Source organism: Pteropus medius, unplaced genomic scaffold (genome assembly GCF_902729225.1).
Source record: "Pteropus medius unplaced genomic scaffold, Ma_sr-lr_union100, whole genome shotgun sequence".
Lineage (NCBI taxonomy): Eukaryota > Metazoa > Chordata > Mammalia > Chiroptera > Pteropodidae > Pteropus > Pteropus medius.
In genome coordinates this window covers 6,237,002-6,261,120 of record NW_024354911.1, presented here as the reverse complement: position 1 = coordinate 6,261,120, position 24,119 = coordinate 6,237,002, and the positions used below count along the sequence as shown (strand labels likewise).

The following is a 24,119-nucleotide window of genomic DNA, read 5'->3' as shown; positions in this document are numbered from 1 at the left end:
CAAAAATAGCTCATATGCAATTATTATAGAATAAGAAAATATTAGCAACAATTTACATTTTATTGGGCTTGTTTTATTTAGCATGTCCATGTACGTTATATTAGCTCATTCAATTAAAAAAACAAAGTAATCAGTTCTTATCCTATTTTATGGATAAAAAAGCCAAGTGTTAAGGGGAATGTTTTGTGTAACTTAAGTGGCAGGACTTAGAACTGAGCTCCCATCTTCAGCTTCTAAATCCAGATGCTTTCTTTAATATATAAAAGATCTCCACATAGTTATCTATATGGATATAGGTACCTATGGGTATCTATACATATCCAGATGTTTTCTTTTAATATATAATGATATAAGGTATAAAACCAAAGGAATGCCTATCTTTATGAGTAAAGATAAAAGATTATTTAAAAAAATTTCTTTAATTAAGTGGATCAATAATTTAGAGCATGTGCTACAGTTGGAAAGATACCAGGTTTGGAGTCAGCCAGTCCCAGAAATAGATCCTAGCTTTTTGACCCCAGGCATCAAGCATTTTCATCTTTGTTTCCTTAACATGGAATGTTAAATTGGGTTTGGAATAAAAACCTTGTAGGATTGTAATGAAGATAAAGCTTAAAGTATGTAAAATGTTTAGTGTAGTGTCTGGCATATATTATACCACCAGTGTAAGTAACTTTTAGCAAAATGATTACATCCTTAGATCTGAACACAGCCACAAATCGATTCGATTTCTAAACAAGCTTTTATAAACAAACAAGTTAATGTGACCCTGCACATATCAGCACATAGCCTGCAGGTCCAGGATACTCACAGCCAGCTGCTGCTGCAGGGACTTCACTTGGTGCTGCAGAGTGTCAATCATTTGGCTCTGTCTCTTGCTGGGACTCCCGCTTGTGTAGGTGAGTTGTGAAAGGCCATTGAGCGCCTGTTTTAGTCTTTCTACATCATTAAGCAATTCAGTTATCTTATAAAAAAAGAAAAAAGTTATGGGAGAAACATTACTCACTTATTCATTTACAACGAACATCTTTACACAATATATACTATATTTAATTTCTTGAATTAAATTCCTCAGTAAATTCCTTACAAAAGCATTACCAAATTAAGAATGAATATGGTATACACCCTAAGATTTGAGTGTGACTCCAGTCTTCTTATTTTTAGATAATACATAAGTGTCTATGGAATTATACAGGCTATCTTCCAGGAAGAGGGGATTCTCTCCAACAAAGTCTGAAAAGTAAAAGAGCATGGCTCCTGTACATCTAGAATTAACTTATGTGCCTGTTCCTTTCAAGAATGTATGATTTTACACTACTTTGTCTAAAAGAGGGGGAAAAAAATCAGGAGGCTGTTTAGAGTAGTGTAAAGAGCAAGATTTTAAATTACATAGAGCTGACGTTTTTTATCTGTGTGAGCTTGCTTGATTTCCTTTCCTTTTCTAACTGATTCTAAACTGATTTCATTATCAGTTTAAGGGGAAAAATCTTTCATAGTTAAGAAAATATAATGCAATTACAAATATATGTCTGGTAATAAGTATATGCTCAATTAATGCAACAACTATAAGTAGCTACTAATAACTTGCTATTATAAGGATATATTATTAGATTCACAACCACCTTCCAAACAAGCTAAGAGTATTTCAATTCTGGGTCATCCGAGCAGAGTTGTCAGGTTTGCACTTGGACCTCTACACTAAGGAGGGCTGGGTCTGTGTCTATTTTTACTCGTCGCTGAATCCCCAGCACTGACCATAGCACCTGGTATGTCAGGCATTCAACAATTATTTGTTGGGCTCATAAAATTGCACTCAATCTCCCCGATTTCTCATCTTCACAGTATATACACTTTATGCAACTCCCATTTCCAAAAATATTGCTGAGCACCTATTCTGTAAATTAATGATAAGAAGAAAATATAAGTTATGATTTTTCTCTTAAAAACTGGTTGGGAAGATCAACCACATTAATTCTGACACCGTAATACGTATATTTTAAATAGATAGCAAAGCCAAAATAAAACATGCATTTTGGAAGAGGAACTGCTTACTGCGGGCTAGATTGCAAAAGGAAGACTTCAGCAAGGAGGACAAGTTTTGAGTGGGCGTTAAGGAATGTTATAGGATTTAACTCAGTAGAAAGGAGAGGCAGGACATTCTGGGAGAGGGGACCAGTCTGTAGAAAGATATGTGGACAGAATGTACAGTGAATCGGAGGGCTCGTTGTACTGGTGTGGCTGAGTGCTCCCCAGCGTCCTTGGTTTCTTGCAGCCCAGAAACATAGCTTTTTCCTCCCCTCCCTCACCATTCTTCAGGTACCCTAAAACCCACTGGATTTGGACCATTCGCTTATGAGGTAAGTGAACCTTGCATCTCCGTGTTTCTCAATTTTTAGCTGTACCAGCTGAGGAAACAAAACACAAAATGCTTTTGATTTTGTGACTATTCTTTTTTTGAATTTCAAAATTTTTGAATTTTTTCCCGTATACCAGTAGTCAAATGGAAAGGTGGCATTTAATGGTCACTTTGTAAACAAGTCTGTAGGATGCTCTGGGGAAGAGCCCTGTTCTGCTATGCAGTTTCTGATGCAAAGCCACGTGGACCACGGGGCCTACCTTATTATCCTTTGCTTCGATTTGCTTAGCAGATTCCTGTATCCTTCTCTGTAACTCTGTGATTGTCGATAAGGACTTATCACATCGCTCCTGCTGATCCTTGATTTCTTGCTCGATGCTGAAATGTAGTAGTTCCTTCTCATCTTTTGCAGACAGTTCCTTCTTTTTGGCATGTAAAACTTCCTCACATACTTCTTCATACTTTCTATTCAGAGTGGCCAATTTTTCATTTAAGTTGGAAATCTGTGTCTCCAAATCACTCTTAGTTGCTTTATATTTAGACAAATCAACTACCTCTCTCGTCTCTAATTTTTTTAATGCTTGTTTACTATTCTGAACCTCTGACTGGAGTTTGGAGACTTCTTCAGTTTTGTTTTGGCTTTCTTCTTCCTTTGCTTTCAAGCTAGCTTTTATGATTCCGACTTCTTTCGCAAATGCTTCCTTCATCTGCAAATGCTCTGCCAGGGGCACGGAAGAATTCTTTTGGTTCTCTATCGTCTGATGCAGTCTGGCCACTGTCTGCTGCTCTTTCTCATAACACCTCTGCTTATTCTTCAGTTCTTCCTTCAGATTCTCAATTGCGCCATTAAGAGATTTTTTCAGGGCCTCTACCTGTTCCGATGGAACATACTGCTTTTGCAAGAGTGTTTGTGCCGTGAGGATGTCAGAAGTCTGTTTGGCGTTTTCTTCTGCGAGCTTCTCCTTCTCATTCTTTACTTCTGTGTATTTCTGTAACAGGTCTTTTAACTGTCTGTTCAGCTCTTCTTTTTTTCTGCTTAGTGCTCTTTCCACTTCATGAGAATTCTCAATGACAACATTCTTATCCTTTAAATCCTTCTGAAGAGTGAAAATCTCCTTCTTTAACTTGTCATTCTCTTGTTTGCACTTCTTGGCTTCCTCTTCCCTGGCATTATACTTTTGTGCCTGCTCTGATAACTGTTCTTTTAGTTCTTTCTCTACTGCTTTAAATTTTCTCTCACACTCTTCAAAGCTGACAATTGGAGCATATTTTAGTTTAATGCATTCTTGTATTGTGTCAAGTTCCTTTTTCTGGGCTTCAATTTCAGCATGCAGTGTCACAATCTCTTCTTGGCCTTTCTTGTAGTTAGCCAACATTTCAGCACTATTATCTTGCACCTTTCTCATGCTCTCACTGACAGCACTCATCTTTTCCTCGTGCTCTCTCAGGCTGATGTACTCAGCTTTTATTTGGTTCTGAGTGTTTTCTAGGTTTCTTTTTAATATGTCATTCTCATCTTTTATTTTTACAAATTCTTGATTTACATCTTCAAGTTTTTTCTTCACATCTAATAATTCTCTATTAGTTTTATCTAATGTGCTACTCAGGGCAGTTTTAATGTCTTCGTGGGTTTTAATTGGCACATACTGGTTACTAATAGTCTTTTTCAAGTTAGTGTTTTCAGACGTGAGTGAATATATTTTTTCTTGGTCTTCGCCACATTTTTTATTAAGTTCAGAAAGCTGTTTCTTAAGTTCAATAATGTTGGATTTCAGAGCCATTATCTCTTTTTCATGTTTCTCAGGAGGTATGAACACAGTTTCCAAGCGGCTAACATTCTTACTTAAATTGTCATTTTCCATCAGCAATTTCTCCATTTCCAACTTCTTTTCTGTATATTTTTGTGTTATATCTAAAAGCTTTTTATTCAAATCATCGACAATTACACCATGTGACTTCTTCATTTCTTCGCTTACTTTTAAAGGAATGTAATGATTTTTCATTTCAATTGTTAAGTTATGTGTTTGCTGCTTGAGGAGTTTATTATCCAGAGAAACCTTTTCAATTTCCTTTTGTAATGTCTGATTTTTCGAAGTTAACTCAGTGATCTTCTTCCCAAGTTCTCCTGATTTTTGCTCTAATCTGCTCTTGAGCTGCTCATGTTCCTCTGGTTTGATATGCTGAGCAAGCTTAGCCTTAAAATTCTCAAGTTCTCTCTTTAACTGTCTAATTTCACTAAGTGATTTTTCATATTCTCTTTCCATCTCGACTAATTTTTTTGCCTTCTCATTTACTTCATTTGATAACAAGCTCTTCATGTTTTCAAATTTTTCTGCTGGAATGGAAATGGCTAACTTTGCTAACAATTCTTTTAACTGGCCTTCCATCTCTGTGGCCTTTCTCCCGTTCTTCTCTCGCTCCATTTCACACATACCGAATTCCTTCTGTAGTCGCTTATTTTCTTCTATCATCTTGCCTTCTTCCCGCTTAAACTCTTCTACTAATATTTCATTTTGTTTAATTTGGTTTCTTAATTTTCCCACTTCTGCTGACGCACCTTCATATTTTGCTTTCATGTCTTTCAACTGATCCTTCAGTTCCTCCGTTAGTCTGTGATTCCCTGTAGCTGCTTCACTTGTTAGATGCTCTTTAAGAGCAAGAAAATGTGTCTGCATTTGTTTAACTTTGCCTTCTGACTCATACATTCTCTTCTGCACATCTTTTAATGCATCTTCTAATTGCTTTATCTGTTCATCTGAATCCTCCTTGACCCTTTCACATTCTAATGCTAAAGCTTTGCATTCTGCCACCTTGTGAGCCAGTTCATTCTGGAGCTTAAGTCGGTCTTGTTTTGCTGACTCGCAGAAAGTTCTCATTGCTTCTAACTCTCTCTTTAAAATTTCATTTTCAGAATATGAGGTTTGATTGGGTATGGATAGCTCCAGTGGTCTTAACATAGATCTGCTTTGCATATGAGCTGGCATACCTGTGGGAGTACACTGAAAAGGGGAGGAAAAAAATATCAGTTGCAAAAGCCTGAAGAAGACACATACGTATTTGCTAAACTTAAAGTTTCCACATCATCAGCAGTCAAAGGATTCTCAGACTAGTATTCTGGAAAAAAAAGAGTCCTGATTTTTGAAGTAAGAAAAACAGTTCTGAGTATGATTTCCTCAGTACATACTTAAGCAGTGAAATTTTGAAAGTCTGTTCATAAGTGTATTTCTGGCAGAACAAAAAAAATAGTTGTGGCCTCTGGAGACTATTTTCTCTTTCTGTCCGCATTCACGCTACCTACCCCACACAAGAATATCAACTCAATCATTTATTATTTCTATGTTTTAAGCACAAAATGTGCTTAGAACTTCGAATTCTAAAGAAAGCCATTAGAACTCTTGAGGAAAAAGTACTACAATTTAAAATCTGCAAATAGTTCCACAGAATGATATATTATTTAATTTCTAATAAAATACATGACTTCTGAGTACCTTCATTGTTAACACCAATGTAATATTCCTTAAGTCATAGCACCAGGATAAACCTTGCTAGTATGAGAGCAGTCAAGAGAATGATGTTAATCAACTCGCAAAAAAAAAAAAAAAGAATTGAGTTTTCTTCTCTCGAATAAAAGGATGAATTAGAATTTAGCATATAATCTTACTACAAAATTTGATTGACATCTTGTTCTCTCTATTAAGTGCTGACAAAAAGAAGTATAATTAAACTCAACGAAATAGTTCATAAATATCAGAACATGTAATTATGAAAGACTAAATTTAACTATATTTTTCCTCATACAGTCTATTACAATAAGGGTCTTTAGAAGTACTAATTCATTGATAAAAGCTATGTGCTATGAACATCTCATTATTTTAATAGGTAGGTTTTAATATTCTTCAGTTAAATCTACACTGCCTTACCCTGAATCAAAAAGAAGAAAATTAACACTGAGTAATTTCCCAGTCCAGTATGTTTCTATTATCTTTCAACTTACCAATTATCTTTAGACTACAACTACTATAATTTACCAACAAATCACTTACATAGCTTCACAATTTCCATACTTGTTTTATTTTGAGCAAATATTTATCTAATTTTCTTAAATATTATTCAGTTGATTGATATCCATTCTCTCAGCTTAGAATTTCAGAAATGTCCAGCTTAAAGTGATCTTATATATCGTGTACACTAATTCACTCTGCCTACAGATAAAGGTGTGTAAAAAGGCCTTTAAATCCCAAATATTTATCAGTTCTGCAGTCCACAGGCGGTACTAGAAATGTATACCTTGTTCCTACTAACTAAAAGCAAGGAGCAGACAACATTGCCTCTTGGAAGCTTTCTTTATTTTGAGGTGAATTTCTAAAACACAGGATATATATTTGAAAGCATAAATATAAAAGCAAAAATATATTTCAAAGCCAAAACAAATGGCTTTTTAATTATTCATACCTGCCTTCATCTTTTTATGGGCAAATATGAAGAGTTGGCCATGTGCTGCAATAGAAGCTTACTATAAAGACCATAAAATTGTAATTTAAATCTCTTATTTAAGCCACTGTCATCAAAAACACTCTAGGGGGCACCAGAAACAGCAATATCTGCTTTTATTAAACTCAAGAACAAAAGACCAACTTTTCTTCGATAATAAAAACTATATTCGATATATATATATTCTTGATAAGAACACAAATGTTTTTTATATAATTTTTTATTAAAAAATACTATTACCTGTGAGTCTGTCATGTACATTTGACCTTGTTTAAGAAGCATATCTTCTTTTCCTAAATAAATTCAAACAAATGATATCAACTTAAATATCCATACCAAAGTAGGCTAAGCATTAATTTGGTGTTATTATCTCTCCTTTATTATTCCAACAAAACAGAAGCATCCTTGCTCTAAAATATCCACAGTTTTCCTTATTATTTCTATATACATAAGGGAAGTATCTATATTCTTCTAAATACATAATAAGTTCATTTTTAGAAATATCTAAGACTGTTAGACTAAATAAGCTACATGATTATTATAAAATGTGTCTTACAACCAGTCAAAATAAAAATGATGTTCTTTACCATTTACAGGATAAATATTACTATTGTACTTAACTAGAGAGTAATTTAGTATTCAATGAGAAGCAAAAAAAAAAAATAGATATTTAAAAATGGAGAAAATGAAGAATAAGATTAATTATATGTAATCTTAAAATAAGTAATTGCTTATGGAACTTCTAATTTTAAAATGCTTACCTGCATTGAGACTATATGCAAAGATTTCTCCAAATCAGAAAACTATTTTTATGTTTCTTTCCACAAAAAACAAGTTCCAAATACCACAAGATGATGCCTACTAACCAACAAGGCAAACTTGGTAATTCATCCAATATACAATTTAAAAAATAGATGCTAAGAAAAATCAGAGCCTCAGTGATTATCACATTTTATGTTAGAGACTATAGTAGTCATCTTAACTTCTTTTTAGTTTCATGTGTTGAGGTATAACACACAAATAGTAGGGTGAAGTTTAGTAACAGGATTATCGTATACAGTTAGATAAAACAAATGGACATAAACATTCTTCTTTGCTTAAACTGAGTGAACTATAATAATAATTTATATCTTTATACTTACGGTTACTGAAATTACTTCCTGGTCCTAAATGATCACTCTGAAATCAGAAGTATAAATTAAAACATTTTAGGTGACTACTGCTTTATTTTGTTATATTCTGTATTTATTTTAGCTCTAAATGATTCAGTCATTAAAACCACATTTTCAATATTCCTTGTTTCTTATGGTATTAATTATTCTACTTGAACCCCAAAAAAGACACAGCACCAGAAACAATTAGAGAGATCAGTTGGGAATAACCTACTTCACTAAGCATTTTTATAAAAGTAGCCAAGAGTTTCCAAGAAAAGCTTTATTGCTAAAAAGAAAAAACAGTGAGCTCCAAATGAACCGAAATACCTTTCAATGCATACTCTTTGCTGCTTCTTTTCCTCAAACGGAAAGAAATGCCACATTCTCATCATTCTATTTTACCTCTGTTGGGAGCAGAGACCCTACCTTACTGACTATGGAATATTAGCGTGACATCTTATTTCAGAATTTACAGAATACCCATTATTTTTGAGGGTAAAAGGAGACAGAGAATGAAACTGAGGCAAAGACATACTCAGTAATAAACTCATCAGTGTATCAGTCAGGTAAAAGGAGAATAACAGAAAAACTTTATTCTGAATCAAAATATATTTGGATTGCTCCTTATTCCAAGTAAGCCAAATACAAAGAATCTAAAATACAAATTAAAATATTATACCTCCAAGAGTAAAAATATGCAGATGTAGTTCATGTTTATATATCTGTGTATACAAGTACTAACAGCAATGTGTCAAACTTGGATATGAGTGACCATAATACAAATGGTCCATGGTTCTATAATCAATTTAATGCCACCTCCACTAATCCTTACTGCCCCAAAGTATGGAAAAATGTCTGTAAACTTAGTTAAGCTCTTTGTTCTATTTAATACTAGAGTTTGCAATAGCTACTAAATGAACTTATATACGTATGGGTGGGAGACAGGCCTATGCACAGATGAGTTTCAAAAAACTTAGTGGGGAAAAAAATGGCATAAATGATAGAGGCTCTGTTCATCCCTCTGGCGACCAAATCAAAGTTGTGACAGAAATAAGAAGCAAACAGCAAGGAAAATCACCTGAGATCTAGATGAACAAGCCATACAACTAGGGAGAGAAATAAGAAATCACCCTGCAATGGTGAGAAGTAGGATGGGGCAAGGACACGAGGCTGCCTGGTCCCGAGCGGCTGAGTGGGACAAAGGCCATAGCAGTAGCAGTTGCAGACGCCTTGTAAAGGGCCGTGTCCGCGAGCAGACTTTCATGGTGACACACCTGCTCGCTCTGAGCACCAGTGCCAGTTGCCTGTGTAGGGGGCACCAGGGACTTACAGGGAGACACTGAGTTGCTGGAGTGAGGGCCAAGGCCAGAACCGCTCAGTACAGAAGTGCCAGAGGTATCCATTATTTCTCTGTTGAGCCCTCCCCCTCCCAATGTGCAAACTCAGCACTGCCATAACTAAGACATCATCAAACTGGATAACAGAGGTCACTCCGCCCAGAGGATTCCCTGAAACTCTGCTTCCCCCAACTCACAGCCCCAACCAAGCCACATCCAAACGTATCCTTGGCGAGTCAGGTGCCCCTTGCTGAGCAGCACCTAGACTCACACTGGTGGCAGCTGGCCTCAGTTTCTGATGTGGCCTTTTTGAGGCAACCACAAGCACAGCATCAGTGGATTGCTTGCTGAATTTTAACAGGTGATCCTGGAGGGGTACAGGCTGGGGCTAAACTTGGCCTGCAGCTGAACCCCTCTCAGGACTGTGCCGCTGGTCACCTACTTCACAAAGCCGCATTAATAAAACTAGGAGACTTAAGAGCTTTGCTTAGTCCATAGAAACAGACACAGAAAGACAGCCAAAATGGGAAGACAAAGAAGCAGAAACCATAGGAGAGAACAGAACAGAGATCCAGGAATAATGGAGTCAAGCAATCTAACAGATGCAGAGTTAAAAACACTGGTTATAAAGATGCTCAATGAACTTAGGGGAACTGTAGATGAATTCAGCGAGAACTTTAACGAAGAGATAAAAAACATAAAAATTCAAATGGAAATTATAAAAAGGAACCAGTCAGAAATGAAGAACACATTATCTGAGATGAAAAGCATATTAAATGGAATAAGAATGAATAAAGAAGAGGATCTAATGACCTACAGAGAAGATGGGAAAGCCAAGGACACTCAGAATAGCAAGAAAAAAAGAAGCCAAGACTATAATAATAATTTAAGGAGCCTATGGGACACTATTAAATGTAAAATATCTGTGTCATAGGGGTATTGGAATAAAAAACAAGACATTTGAAGAAATAATGATGGAAAACTTCCCCAACCTGGTGAAGGAAATAGACATACAACCCCAGGAAGCTCAGTCCCAAAAAAGAGGAACCCAAAGAGGCTCACACCAAGACACATTAAAATTAAAATGCCAAAGGTTAAATACAAAGAGAGAATCTTAAAAGCAGCAAGAGAAAAGCAGTTACCTACAAGGGAGAACACATAAGATTGGCAGTTGATTTCTCAAAAGAAACTACGTAGGACAGAAGGGCTTGGTACAAAATATTTGATGTGATGAAAACCCAGGATCTACAATCAAGAAGCCTTTATCCAGCAAAGCTATCATTTGGAGTCAAAGAACAGATAAAGAGCTTCCCAGACAAAAATAAGCTAAGGGAATTTATCAACATCAAGCCAGTATTACAGGAGAGGTTGTAGGGACTTCTTTAAGAAGAAAAAATATGTATCAAAAACAGGAAAAAAGAATGGTAATAAAAACATTCCTATCAACAAGTCCCTCAAATAGAAAAGAATTAAGTGCTCCAACCAAAAGATAGAGTGGCTGAATGGATAAGGAAACAAGATCCCTAAATATGTTGCCTACAAGAGACTCACTTCAGATTGAAAGACATACACAGACTGAAAGGAAGGGGATAGAAAAAGATATCGCTTTGATGGACCTATGGGATATTATGCAAAATGAAATAGGTCAGATAGAGAAAGACAAGTATTGCATGATTTCACGTATGTGTGGAATCTAAAGAACAAAATCAACCACAACAACAAAAGCAGAAATAAACTCATAGATACAGAGAATATTTTGAGGGCTATTAGATGGGAGGGGGCTTGGGGATGAAAAAAAAAAGGCAAAGGGATTAAGAAGTACAAAGGGATAGTTGGGAAATAGACTTGGAGATGTAGAGTGTAGCACGGGGAAGATGGTTAATAATGTAGTAATAAATATGTAAAGGGGAAGAGAGGTACTAGATTTAGTGGGATGATCACTTTGCGAGTTATGTGGATCTCTGATCACTACGCTATACAATTGAAACTGGTATACTATTGTATGTCAACTATAACTGAAAAAAAAACACATTGAATTGTGCAATGTAAAAAGAAAAAAAAACTTAGTTTGGGCTTATTACCTTTCCTCGATTACACAAATAAAAACAAATACTTTAGTTGTAATAAAATTAGCCTCATGCTAAAGTATCTAAATTTTCCCATATTTTTTCTATAAATATAAGTGATATGCCTATATATAAAGTAGTACACATTACACAGCAAGCAATTCTGTTGGCAGTTTATGACATTCTTAAGCATGTGAGATAATACTATTGTGAATATTCAACATTCGTAAATGATAAATTTTTAGTTTTTAATGGCTGCTTTCATAAATATTGGGTCACATATAAAGTGGGCCCTATAATTTTCTTTTTAGAAGTAAAAAATCATTTCTAGTATAAAAATTCATCATAATGAATATGCACCACCGGGGCAAAAAGAACCCATTACATTGAGTGAAAAAGCTACAAAACAGGATGTATAATATTCCCACCTGTTGAACGTGTATGTAACACAAGTTATGCACAAAGAAAAGGGCTGAAAGGGTATCAGTCAGGTGCTAAAAGTGCTGAGATTACAGGTATGCTTAATTTCTGCTTTTAGTTTAACTATATTTTCTAATTTTCCTAAAATAAATATATGTATTATTTTTATAAAAAAAGTTATTTTTCTACAGTTCATTAAAACCTCATTAAAAGTTACAGACTTGACTCTAAGTTTGTCTAAAGCTACAGAAAAACATTTTATCCTTAAGACACCAGAGTCTACTATTAGAAGAAAGGTAATACATAAATAGTGTCCAATTATAGGTGTAAAACTTTGAAGAATACTTCAAAGGGCCCATATATATGTCTGCATTTTCTCATTCATGCTAGTCTGAGTGTAAAACTAGTATTGTAGTTAAGAGCACAAAGGAGCAAGACTGTCTGGGTCAAGCTCTGGCTCTGCCACTTATTATTTATAAACCCCTCATAGGTCGACCACTCTGCCTCAGTCTCTTCACTTATAAAGTGGGAATAATAATAACACCTACCATTGTGGAGATGATGTGTTTATTAAATGCATGTAAAATGCACAGCATGGTTTCTGGCACATGTAGGTACTATGAAAATCTTAGCTATTACTAAGTTCACTACTAACCCTAAAATGTCTTCAGCTGAGAAAATTATAGAAGCCATCATACTAGATCATTTTTTAGCTTATAAAACTGTGTTTCTGAATAATCTTCAGAATTCAATCATATAAATCACAACTTTCATTTTATTCTTTTAAATATATCGAGGCATAAGTCACCTGCAATAAAGTACACAAATACTAAGTGTACAGTGCAATGAATTTTTGCATATGTATACCCTGCGTGACTACAACCCAGACCAAGACATACATTTCCAGCACCATCGGAAGCTTCATCTGCCGCATCCTAGTCAGTAGCCCCTCACCAAAGGGTGCCCTTTATTCTGACCTCCATCACCATAGATTAATTCTGTCTGATTCTGAACTTCATAAAAACTGGAATCATGCAGTATATACTCTTCGTGTCTGATTTCTTTCATGCAACATTATTATCTGTGAGATTCAGCCATGTCTTTACATTCCTCTTCATAGCCACATATATTTTTTTCTTTATTTACAAAGAAGAAAGTTACTTTTGTTGTATACTCTGAAGTTATATTCCCCAATAAAAATGAAAGATTCATGCTGAATAAGCCAACCTTTTCGATGATCCTCAGTGATGATTTATAAAATGTATATCATGGCCTTGCAAAATGAATCTATCAGTTAAAAGTCAGGAGAGTGGTCACCTCTGGTGTGGAGAGAGTGGGTACTGACAGGAAGCAAATGTGAGGAGGCTTCTGGGTACTGATAATGTACTGATCTGGGTATGTTCAATTTGTGAAAATTCTTCAACTTATACACTTTAGCAGGTGTACTTTTTAATGTATATTGTATATCAATAAAAAGTTAAAAAAAAATATGGCTTTGAGAAAACTAAAAGCTAATTCGTCCAAAAAAGATGAGTATATAATCTGAACCTTACTAACACCCAACTCTTCACCATATATGCCCAAAATTCTTTCTGAGATAATTCTAGCAACACTTCTATTCATTGTAAGATGCTTTGTTATTACTGCCATCATAATCATTGGACATTTACGGTAAAAAATATAAAAATTTAAAAAGGTAAGGATGGACAAAGAGAAAAAGTTGAGAAGGAGAAACTGGAACTTAAACTAAATGTCAGTTACATGCTAGTCAACTGCATGATCTCATTTAACTTTTACAACAATTCTGTCAGTCATTCTAACTTTACCAAAAAAATGCGGCAAGCTGAGAAATTTTAAATAAACGGCATAAGGTCAATTTATTTAAACTATGAAGGAGAGAGTGATAATAACAAATTCAAGTCCGACTCCAGCCCTTCACCATCATGCATTATGAGTTACATGAAATAATTTAGTTAAGTTTTCTATACCTCAAAATATTTATATCTATTTTTCAGAGCCTCAATAGTTCTTAAGCTTTCTTCATGTTGCTTTTCTTTAGCTGCCAAAAGGGACTTCAGCTTTTCTTTCTGAAATGGAAAGGAATACAGAACAAATTCACACTGTGCTTGAAATTGGGTTAAAAATGTATTTTAGAAAATGTGACTTAGAATTACTTTGAGGACTGCAGTTAATGAATTCGCTAGACTGGTGGATTTTCAACTATTAGTAGAATTGAAAATTTCTACATATATACAAATAAAATATATTATAAAACAATATTGCGAAAAATTCAAATTTTGTTTTAAATCATAGTTTTCCTATATTTTCTTTATGATGTTTAGAATTTTACATTTTTTCATGAAAAGCTTCGCAAAAAATGAGACATTCGGACGCAATAAAAACAAATGCCTCTCATAACCCATACCACTATATTCAAAACATACTTTATAGTCACATGTAGGTTTTGTTTTTCTCTTTGAGTGATAACCAGAAATAGAATCCTGGTCTCCATCTTAATTCAAGACTTAAACCTCTACTGCAATGTCATCTTCAATCTATACAACATTTCACAGCTTTAAAGTAAAATGTGTCATCCTACCTCACTTTCCAGATCATCAGCAACCATTACTTCCTAAATTTAAAAGAAGAAATATATTTTCACTTTTGAAAGTTTATTTTAAAAGACTTGGGCTTGGTAAGTATCTTTTAAAAAGACTCACACATGTCATTAAGATTGGGGACCAGGATATGAGCAGAAAATGTCTATATCCTACTATTGATTCTGTTGTCCGAGTTGTCATTCATCCCTCTCCCCAGGTTCAGAAGCACTTTTGATTTCTCTGAGAACCCATCAACAGTAACTTCTACTTGCTCTTCCTCCTTACATCTTTTGTCTACTCCTTCCTCTCCAATCTCATAGTCCCAACTATAGTTCAGTCCTTCCTTATTACTACATACTAACAGTATTCTCTCTTCTTACATCACATATTAGGAGTTTCATGTAAAGGTCCCACTAAGATAAACTCTCCTCTGGGGCAATGACCTGATTTTATCTCCTTTCCACCTTAGGGCCATAACTTGAAGTGACAGATGATCATTAACAATTTGTTATTAATGGTGATTACTGGTAGTAAAATGGTTTAAATTTTTTTTTTTTTTACTATGATGATTTACCTCATTTAGCTGTAGTTGTAAACCATTGACTTTATCCAATAATATTCTCTGTTCTTGCTGAATTTTTCTCAACCTCTCTTTCAAATCTTCATTTTCAACCTCTAGATCCTTAAATAGTAAAGACAACAGGTGCTAGGCCAACCTTAAAAGAGCAATTCTTATGGAAGAAAATTTAAAAAGCAGTTTGCTATCATATACAGATAAATACACATATAAAAGAGCCTTAAATATAAAGATACAGTAATTTCAACAACATTCAAATGATTTAAATCCATAGGTGAGAAATAATATAGGAAATTGTAGTCTTATGATATTTAATGAATACAGTTATATACAAGACAGCAAACCATGATTCTAATAAAAAGTAAAAGCATCATCTGGAAATAGAAAATAGCAGAAGAATGTCAATTTAAATTTTGCTTAAAACTTCTTAAGTTTGAGACCATTCATTCTAACGCTTTTCTTAAATTAATCATCATTTCAGTGCTCTGAAAAAAAAAACATTTAAGGATCCAATTTAAGCCTAGGTAGTTCACTTTTTTACTACTATATAGTAAATTATGAAGACCCAAATAAAAGAACTTTATTTTAACATATGGAAACAGCTATACAATTTACATTTTAATGGTATTTCAGTCATAAGATAAACTCTATTATTATGAGATCTTCCTCCAACATAATTCACATTATAATTATTTTTTCAATACTTTGATGAACATAAAAGGTAAAAAGTACTATGTGGTTAACAATATTATTCCTTTATCAAAATAAAAAATACTTTGAGAAAAATATTTCAGATTTTATTTACATTAATGACCATCATTTTATCACTATAATTATCTAAAATGAACAGAAATTTATGATTTACAGCCCGAAACAAACACATTTAAATCAACAGAAAGTTATATAAAGTCAAATTATTTGCTTCCTAATACATATTTAAAAAATACTTTCTGTAAGATAATATTGACCCAAACATTCATATCAAAAGGTAATTCTTTTAGAAGGAATTAGACAAGAAAATAGAATCACAATACATAAGCCACCCTTCCTTCTCCCCACTCACTTCTCCCACCGTTTTGTTACTTCTCTTTCCCGCACACCCCACTACAAACAACATAGAATTCTTTGCAAAGGAAGGTATCAATTTTTTTCTTTTTTACCTGAATGTTTTGATGCTCCCTCTGATTTGACTTCATATTTACTTCATCTAGCGTGTGTGGCAAATTGCGCTTTGAGAAAACAAAAGAGAATACATGTTAGCAAATATGAGAATACAGAAACATACATTTTCCTCAATAGGCAATAAACCCAATTAGTGATTTTCAGCTTACCCAACATTGAATTTTGCTGTACATAACACAAGGTGGCAGTGTTTCCACTTAAAACTCCAAATGAGAAGCATCTTTAAGGATAACAGGTTTTAAATAAATCAAGTATAATTTATTTTAAATATTTTAAAAAACACAATTTAAAATCCTTATTGTTAAGGATTTAGTTTAACCAAAGACATCAAATTTTGAAAAAGAGATTCTGTACTTAGACGCAAAACTAAAATTGTGCTATAAAGCATCATCAACCATCCCCAAAAGAAGAATTTACTCTTTAAAAACAGGAAGGGGAATTACACTAATGCTGAAAGAAAACATGGAAATTATGGAAATAATTTGGAAAATGTGGAAAAAATGTGGAAATTTCTTTCTCTGAGCACTAATGAAATAAAATATCAAAGGGTGTGGTAAGTAAGAGACACATAATCCTCTGACTTTAGCTATATTAAAAAAAATCTCTAAATGACTTGGTTGGGTACATGTTCTGTTTTTATACACTTACTGCTTTGAAACCTTATTCCAGTTTAGAGATTTGTTTTAATATAAACACAGTTATTAAACGAGAGCCAATAACCTCCTTTTTAATCCAAATTGAGCTTTAAATCTATACAATAATTTAGAAAGCTATTTCTTCCTTTTTGAGAGCTAAAAAAATGTTTTAATTCTCCAAGATAATTTATGTTTTGTATTATTTGTTGAGTTTTGCTTAATCAACTGTTTAAACTATCATTCTAATGAATTTGGATTTAGAATTAGAAGGACAAGTTCCCATTAACAAAATACTCTCTATCATAGTTTGGCCCAAACTATGTTTCTAGTCTCATTCTTTCTACCAAAGGACTGTTTTTCACATGGAATCTGACCACTCTCATCATACCACTTTTATTCCTTACTGGGTCCTTCATAACCTGGCACCTACTTACTTGCCCAACGATTCTCCTGCTCCATTATGTGTGCATCATTCCTGTCACTCTGGCCTTCTATTGCCCTACGAACATGTGGAACACACTCCCTCACAGGGGCTTGGTATTTGCCCGTCCCTCTTCCGCAGAGCTATCTGGCTCCCTCTTCATTTCCTCTTGTACTCAAATGTCACTTCCTGGGAGAGGCCTTTGCTGATGGGACAATCTAAAACAACTTTCCACTCTCTCCTTCATCTCCTATTCCTGTTCCGTTGCTCTTCACAGCATCTGCTATGATACTAAATACTAATTTACCTATCGGTCATCTGTCTCACTAGGCTGGAAGTTAGTTCCATGAGTGAGAAACTTTAAGCACTATGATATTCCCAGCGCTTAGAACAGTGATTGGCATTTGGTAGGTGCTCTACAGCTATCTCTTAAGCAAATTATTTTTTAAAACTATACTGTACTCTTCTCAATAATAGGAATTCTATGTCCCTTAGTACTAGGAAAAAATCCTTTTATAGAATATATTTTAATGTATTTGATAAATAATGGAAACAAATTAGTTTTATTGTTCCTAGCAGAATATTAACTCCATGTATTCTTTTAGATAACTCCCAGGACACTAAGCAGAATATCATTCCTAAATTAATAATCAATAATTCTTTAAATATCTGTATATTTCAGAAATCATTTATCTCTGATTCTATGTGACTGGTATGGATGTAACAGTGTACATTTTATTTAACTCTACCGCCACTTAGGTTATCTGAGGAAGAGGAGAGAAGGTTGAAACAGTTGCTCCAGATGGAAAAGAAAAGTGACAGCAGACGTGACCCATGCATGAATGTATTACTTAATTCTGATGGATTAAAAAGGAACACATGCTTTAATATAGCTTTTAGATTCAGGTGAAAGGTGGAGAAATGATGCAGAATGATGATCAGAATTGCTCAGAAGGTACCTGATTACTTTCTCTTCAGGGTTTGGAAGTGCTCAGGTTCCTGAAAAGCTGAAAGCCTGGAAGGAAACAGCCAGTAGAAGAGGAAAGATGCCTACACTAGCTTTTGAGCAAATGGGTAGAGTGGTGCCATAAACCAAGCCCAATTAACTTGAACTCAAAGAGACTGGGGAAAATGATAAGACATTTACTAAAAAAGGGACACAAAACCAGGTTTAAATAGCAATTTGATAATAAAATTAAAGCAAAGTATGAATTATTTCATGTATTTTTTTTTTTTTTTAAAGAAAAGTCCTCATTAAATAAACACGGAGCAAAAAAAAATCAAAATGTTGACAGTGGTGTTGAAATCACAATATATAATCAGTTTTGAATTGTTCATTTCTTATTGCATTGGAAGAATTTTCCTATGATAGTAAATATTTGGCTCTGTAATTAAGGCAGAATAGGAGAAAAAACTATCTATGATCTGCCAGGCTAAAATTCATCATTTAAGAATCCCAACAAGGTGCGATATCTTGTACTTAAAAGGGTTGGATGTTCAACGCCGGCACTCAGGAGGCTATTTATTTTCCATTGGATACATTTATTGTAATTAAGATCTATTGTCCCAGCTTGTCCCAAGCTGAGTGATAGTATGTAGATAAAGCCTCAGGATCTTTAGATTAGGTTCTACATTGTCATGATTAACAGAAGAGAGAGAAGAGCATACATTTAAACTCAAAACAGTTATGTATAATTATTAACCACTTTTACTAAGCACCATTTTAAAAGACTTCTACTTTACTTAAATTGCATAATATCTCATTTTTTAATTAAAATTAAGATCTACCTGTTGTAAAGATGGTCCTTTCTTCCAAAGTTCTCTTCCTGAAGATTAAAGAGAGGAGACACAGGAATAGTGAAACAGCAGGTTAACTTGGGTAGATATGAATTCTCTAACTATATAACTGGGTCAATTTTAAAAAAGTAAATCTTAAAGTTTCCTTTAAAGCTTACTATTTTACAGTTAAAATAACAGTGAAATACCATTTTTGCCTATCAAATTTGCAAAGTTTTTTTTTTTTTTGCTATGACATCATCTAGGTAGATAATATTCAAAGTTAGGGAGGGGAGACAGGTGAAAAATGCAATGCTTAAAACACTCTTAAATTGGAAGGCAATTTGTCAATTTGTATCAAAAGCTTAAAGAAATGTGCACACCCTGAAACCCCAAGATTCAACTTTAGAAATTGATCCAAAGGGTATAATAAAAATATGCTGAAATATTTATGCATTAGGACAATCGCTAAATTGTTATTTCTATTAGTAAAAACTGCAAACAACTTAAATGACACCTGTAGAAAATTTTTATTTAAAAAAATGGAATTCTATGCATCAACAAAAATCATACCATAGAAAAAGTATTTATGAGAAAAAACTCTTCAGAAGATAATAAACAAAAAGTAATCTACAGCTCACTCCAGGTGAGCTCAATTTTTATGCAAAAGAAGAGTGGAAGGATATTCCTCAAAATGTTAACAGAGGCTCCTCAGTAGTAGGATCAGTGACTAGTTTTATTTGTTGTGCTTTTCTGTATTTTTCAATTTCTCTTCAATAAACATAGAAAAATATCTGGCTCAGGTATTCAATAAATACTGGTTAAATATTTTATACGTGGGTTTGAACAATGATTCTTTCTTTAAAACTATAAGTATAAAAGTTAAAAGCTTCATCCCTCTTCATCGAAAACAATATATATTAGTAAAACACCTGATTTGACTCTTTGTCCTCAGTTCTTAAATCACTCCTCAGTATCATAGGGTTTACTGAGAAACTAGACAACATATGGAAAACACACTGCCTCAAAACAAGTGACTACAATGTAAATATGCAAAGCCATGGTATAGAGGGAGACTAATCAACACTATTTCTCAATAAGGAATGTTGTACTTCTTACAAATTGTAGTTCTACCATCTAAATCTTAAAAAGCAGCTCCTTATTAACCTGGACTTTGCTAGTTAAAAAACTGTTGGTACCTTTGCTGGTATTTTCCGATGCAGTCTTCAATAAGGTTAGAATGTCCAAATTGTCACCAATTCTTGCATAGTAAGAACTATCATGGCCAAGGGCATCCAGCAAGCTTACATCAGCACCATTTTTAATTAAGACTTCTACAGCATCTTTGCAACCATACTCACAGCCTAGCATAAGAGCAGTTCTAAAAGGGAAGGGGTTAGAATAAAAGACCTTGAGAAACATCAAAGAAAATACTTCAGAAATCTTCCCGAGCCCCCGTTTTTAGAGAGCAAATATTACTTTAAAAGTCATACTTGTTACAAATTCAGATTTTACTCTATATTTTTATCTTATATTTTAACTTCACTGCATTTATAAAAACACTTGCTTTGTGTCATACTTTGCAGAGCTAAACATTTATATATTATATACGTTTGCTACTTCTACTATAGCTTCCTTTAGTCCAGTCCTACTATGTCCTACAAGTAAATTACCACAAAAATCTTCCAAAACTGACTGTCAAAACATACAACAATAAACCCAATCCCTTCATGAACTGAACTACATCATACAATCTCCCCAATCAATCCCTTCTACTCCAAACAAAACAAGAATCAGATCCCTGATGCCAATTTCTCTTCTTAGAAGAGCCTTGCTTCATCTTACTGGAGATCTTTTCATCGTCACACTTCATTTTAAAACTTGCCTCCTCAAAACATGATTCCTCGATTAACTCCATTATCATGGTTCATTCAGCCATGATAGAATCACCAGCACTTAAACATTTAACAGTATATGGGCAAATTGTAATAATGCAACAAAACAATTAAGTCATCACAGAAATTTAGAAGGATCCTGGAAATTATTTTGTTCACTTCTCTATTTTTATTGCTGAAATCGACACCTAATGAAATGAAGTGACTTAACCAACTCGGTCTTCAATTGTGAATTTTAGATTTCATAAGGAAACTGATTTTTGCCTTTACTCTGCTATGTATGTTCTATTTCTTTTTTATGCTCTCCAGTAGATGCCAGTATACAATTTTATATATAACAGGCATTACCAATGTTTTTGTTATAAGGGGAAAAAATGCTAAAGATAGGACAGAAAAAAAAGAAACTTAAATACGGAGTGTCAGAACCTAAGATTTCTATTTTTAAAACCGTCTGCTATCTAGTCTATATAATACACATTGCTGTACCTCATTGGTTTAGTGTGTGTGTGTGTGTGTGTGTGTGTGTGTGTGTGTGTGTGTGTGTGTGTGAAGTTCCAATGAAAAACAAAGACAAACATGCTTGGAAAAATATAAAATCTATTAAAAAAAATAAGGCATTATATGCAAATCAACCAGATCATCCCTCTCTGATAATAAAACTTATTTTTAAATCAAATTCTCTTAGTTATGCTTAGAATCAGATTATATTTTCAAAAACAAAGTAATATCAAAAAAGCTACTTTCTTAATAATCACATCAATGATTTAATTGCTTAAGAATTTCCTTCTCTGAGATGCCTGAACAATAAAAACAATTAGAGCTATTAAATTTGACATCTAAAGATTATTTTATTATGTTTCTCTACTGCCGATGAACTACAAACAATAGGATACATGCTTAGAAAAATAAAATTAAGTCAAAAGAAACCAATAACTTCAGTCATAATCATCTATAAAATCCCAGAGACTTGTTATAAATTATTGTAATGCTTCAATAGTAGAGAGGATATATTTCAGATATTTTGTTGTCAGAAACTTTGTGACTATAAACATCAGAATTATAATATAGCAAGCACTGTAATACGCTAGACCAAGAAAAGGGGAAAGGGAGAATTATAAATAGAAATCATTACTATACATCAACTAAAATAACATCAAATACAGAAGCAAAAATAAACTAAGAATCTTAGGGTAGAGAATGAACCAGTTTCAGAGAAAGAGGTGGCACTGTGCCCAGGCAGGGTTAAGAGAGAAAAAACCTTGAGAAAATCTGTACTGAAATATGTCAAGCTCCAGGACACCCAAGTACCACTTTACTCTCAAAAACCTCACTAACGAAGAAGTGGACTGTACATGTGATTTTTTATTCTTCTCCTTCATATCTTATTTGAGCCCATTTCATTAAATATTTTTAAAGCTTAAAATAACTGGGATGTAATCCTCTTTTTTCAGTTCTTTGACTCAAATACAGGCTCTAATCGCTGCTTGTATTCTGTATTTTCCCTGTGATTTTCTTCCTATGTCCCTCTCCTTCTTTCTGCAGCAGACTCTGAAAAAAATAATTCTAAGGAAGGAGAGAATTGAAACGGATAGAAAGGCCAAGTCATAGCAGCAGAGTTTCAGAATCACCGTGCATCCAGCTGGTGTGTGGGGAGCTGTGATAAAAGAATTACCTGTTTTGCTTGTCTCTGGAATTAATATCCGCTCCTCTATCTATCAGCAGTTGACATATTGTTGGCCTACACATCTGAGTAGCCAGAACAAGTGGTGTACGCCCATCCTAAGCAACAAGAAAAATAAAACAGCATTAAGACAACAAATCTTCCAAAACATAAAAGTCAGAACACATGAGTTGAAATGATAATGACTATAAACTGACTTACTACATCTTTGGCATTCACTGAGGCCCCATGGTCACAAAGCAGCTGTATGCATGAAGGACAGTCTGCCATCGCTTTGAGGAACAAAGGAAAATGATAAATGGTGAACATCTGTTGTTAAGACATGTGATGTTTTGCTAGGTCCATATAAGGCCTAAGTTCTTCAATTTCTAAACTGCCAAGCTTCACATCCTTCACTCTCAGTTTAGCATAATAAGCATCAATTTTCTAACTGAAAATGGATTAGACAAGATTGTTTCATATATTTTGCATAATTTGTTAGAACCAACGAATATTATCATTCTGTAGAAAACAAAAATAGATTGCTATTCTAAGAGTAAACACAAATAATAAGAATAAAACTTAAATTTTCTACTTATAGTATGTTTTTAAATATGGCCAGAACTGACTGGATCCTTGAAGTGTTAGCTCAGGGTTTTTTTTAAAGAATCAAGTTCACTTTTTAAATAGAAGAGCCACAGTAAATGAAATACGACTCATACAATTCATATTTCCTTTTCAAAGCAATGATTGCAATGTCTGCCCTTGCTGCAAAACATGGTCATTTTGCTAAAACAGAAAATCTCATGATGCTTCTTCTCTGACCAACACTAGAGCTCATATTTGTATTAAGAAAAAAATTACTGTCAAATTCATAAAATAAGATTGGGTTTAGACTCCCTGTAATGTTTTTTAAGCTTATGAATTGGTACTAAATTATCAGCACAAAAAAGTATTGACAAAGTCAGCACTCTTTTTTTGTGTATGAAATTCAATAGAATAAAACCAAATACGCATTAGAAAATCAAGTAAATATTCATTTCTGATGTCTTTAATCCAGCAAGTCTTTTATATAAAATACATAATCTTTAAAAAAAAAAAAGATAACCTGAAACTGAATACATTAATTCAGAAGCTATAAAATTAACAAGCATTCAGGCCCAATTAAAAATAAGCGTGAAAAAATGTAAAGCATAATAAATTCCAGAGAGTTGATATACTGAACAAATAAGTCACTATTAAAGGTGCTATGATGGAGAGTGTCAGCTGTTCACCAAACTCTGATTGCTTTTTTCCATGGTAGTAAAATTGTGCTGGGCGCATGGTAGCTCACCTAGAGACCACAGTTCCCAGGGACTCTGATATGTGGGCATGACCACATGAGTTAGATCATGCTAATGGAACCTCTAACTTCTGAGTCTAGGTCTTAAAAGAGTGGTTATACATTGCTGCACAATCTTTTCCCTTCCTGTTAGCAGAAAAACACAGGTGCCTGCTATCAGCTTCAGCCTTAAAGATGAGGACATGCCCTAGGCAATGGTAGAACTGC

General features: G+C 33.9%; 1 protein-coding gene across 3 annotated transcripts in view; it reads right to left on the bottom strand.

Annotated features, from left to right (window-relative positions):
• UACA (uveal autoantigen with coiled-coil domains and ankyrin repeats) overlaps positions 1-24,119 on the bottom strand; it is a 79,971-nt gene that overhangs the window by 5,181 nt on the left and 50,671 nt on the right. For 2 of the 3 annotated variants that reach the window (XM_039856768.1, XM_039856770.1), the window contains exons 6-17: positions 22,793-22,863; positions 22,583-22,689; positions 20,215-20,396; positions 19,028-19,065; positions 16,162-16,230; positions 14,999-15,106; positions 14,424-14,456; positions 13,813-13,911; positions 7,990-8,026; positions 7,088-7,140; positions 2,617-5,355; positions 812-964 (exon numbers count right to left, since the gene is read on the bottom strand). In XM_039856768.1, coding sequence (XP_039712702.1) covers positions 812-964; positions 2,617-5,355; positions 7,088-7,140; positions 7,990-8,026; positions 13,813-13,911; positions 14,424-14,456; positions 14,999-15,106; positions 16,162-16,230; positions 19,028-19,065; positions 20,215-20,396; positions 22,583-22,689; positions 22,793-22,863 — 3,689 coding nt within the window. The remainder of the gene's footprint in view (positions 1-811; positions 965-2,616; positions 5,356-7,087; positions 7,141-7,989; positions 8,027-13,812; positions 13,912-14,423; positions 14,457-14,998; positions 15,107-16,161; positions 16,231-19,027; positions 19,066-20,214; positions 20,397-22,582; positions 22,690-22,792; positions 22,864-24,119) is intronic. The other variant, XM_039856769.1, reaches the window with a different exon arrangement.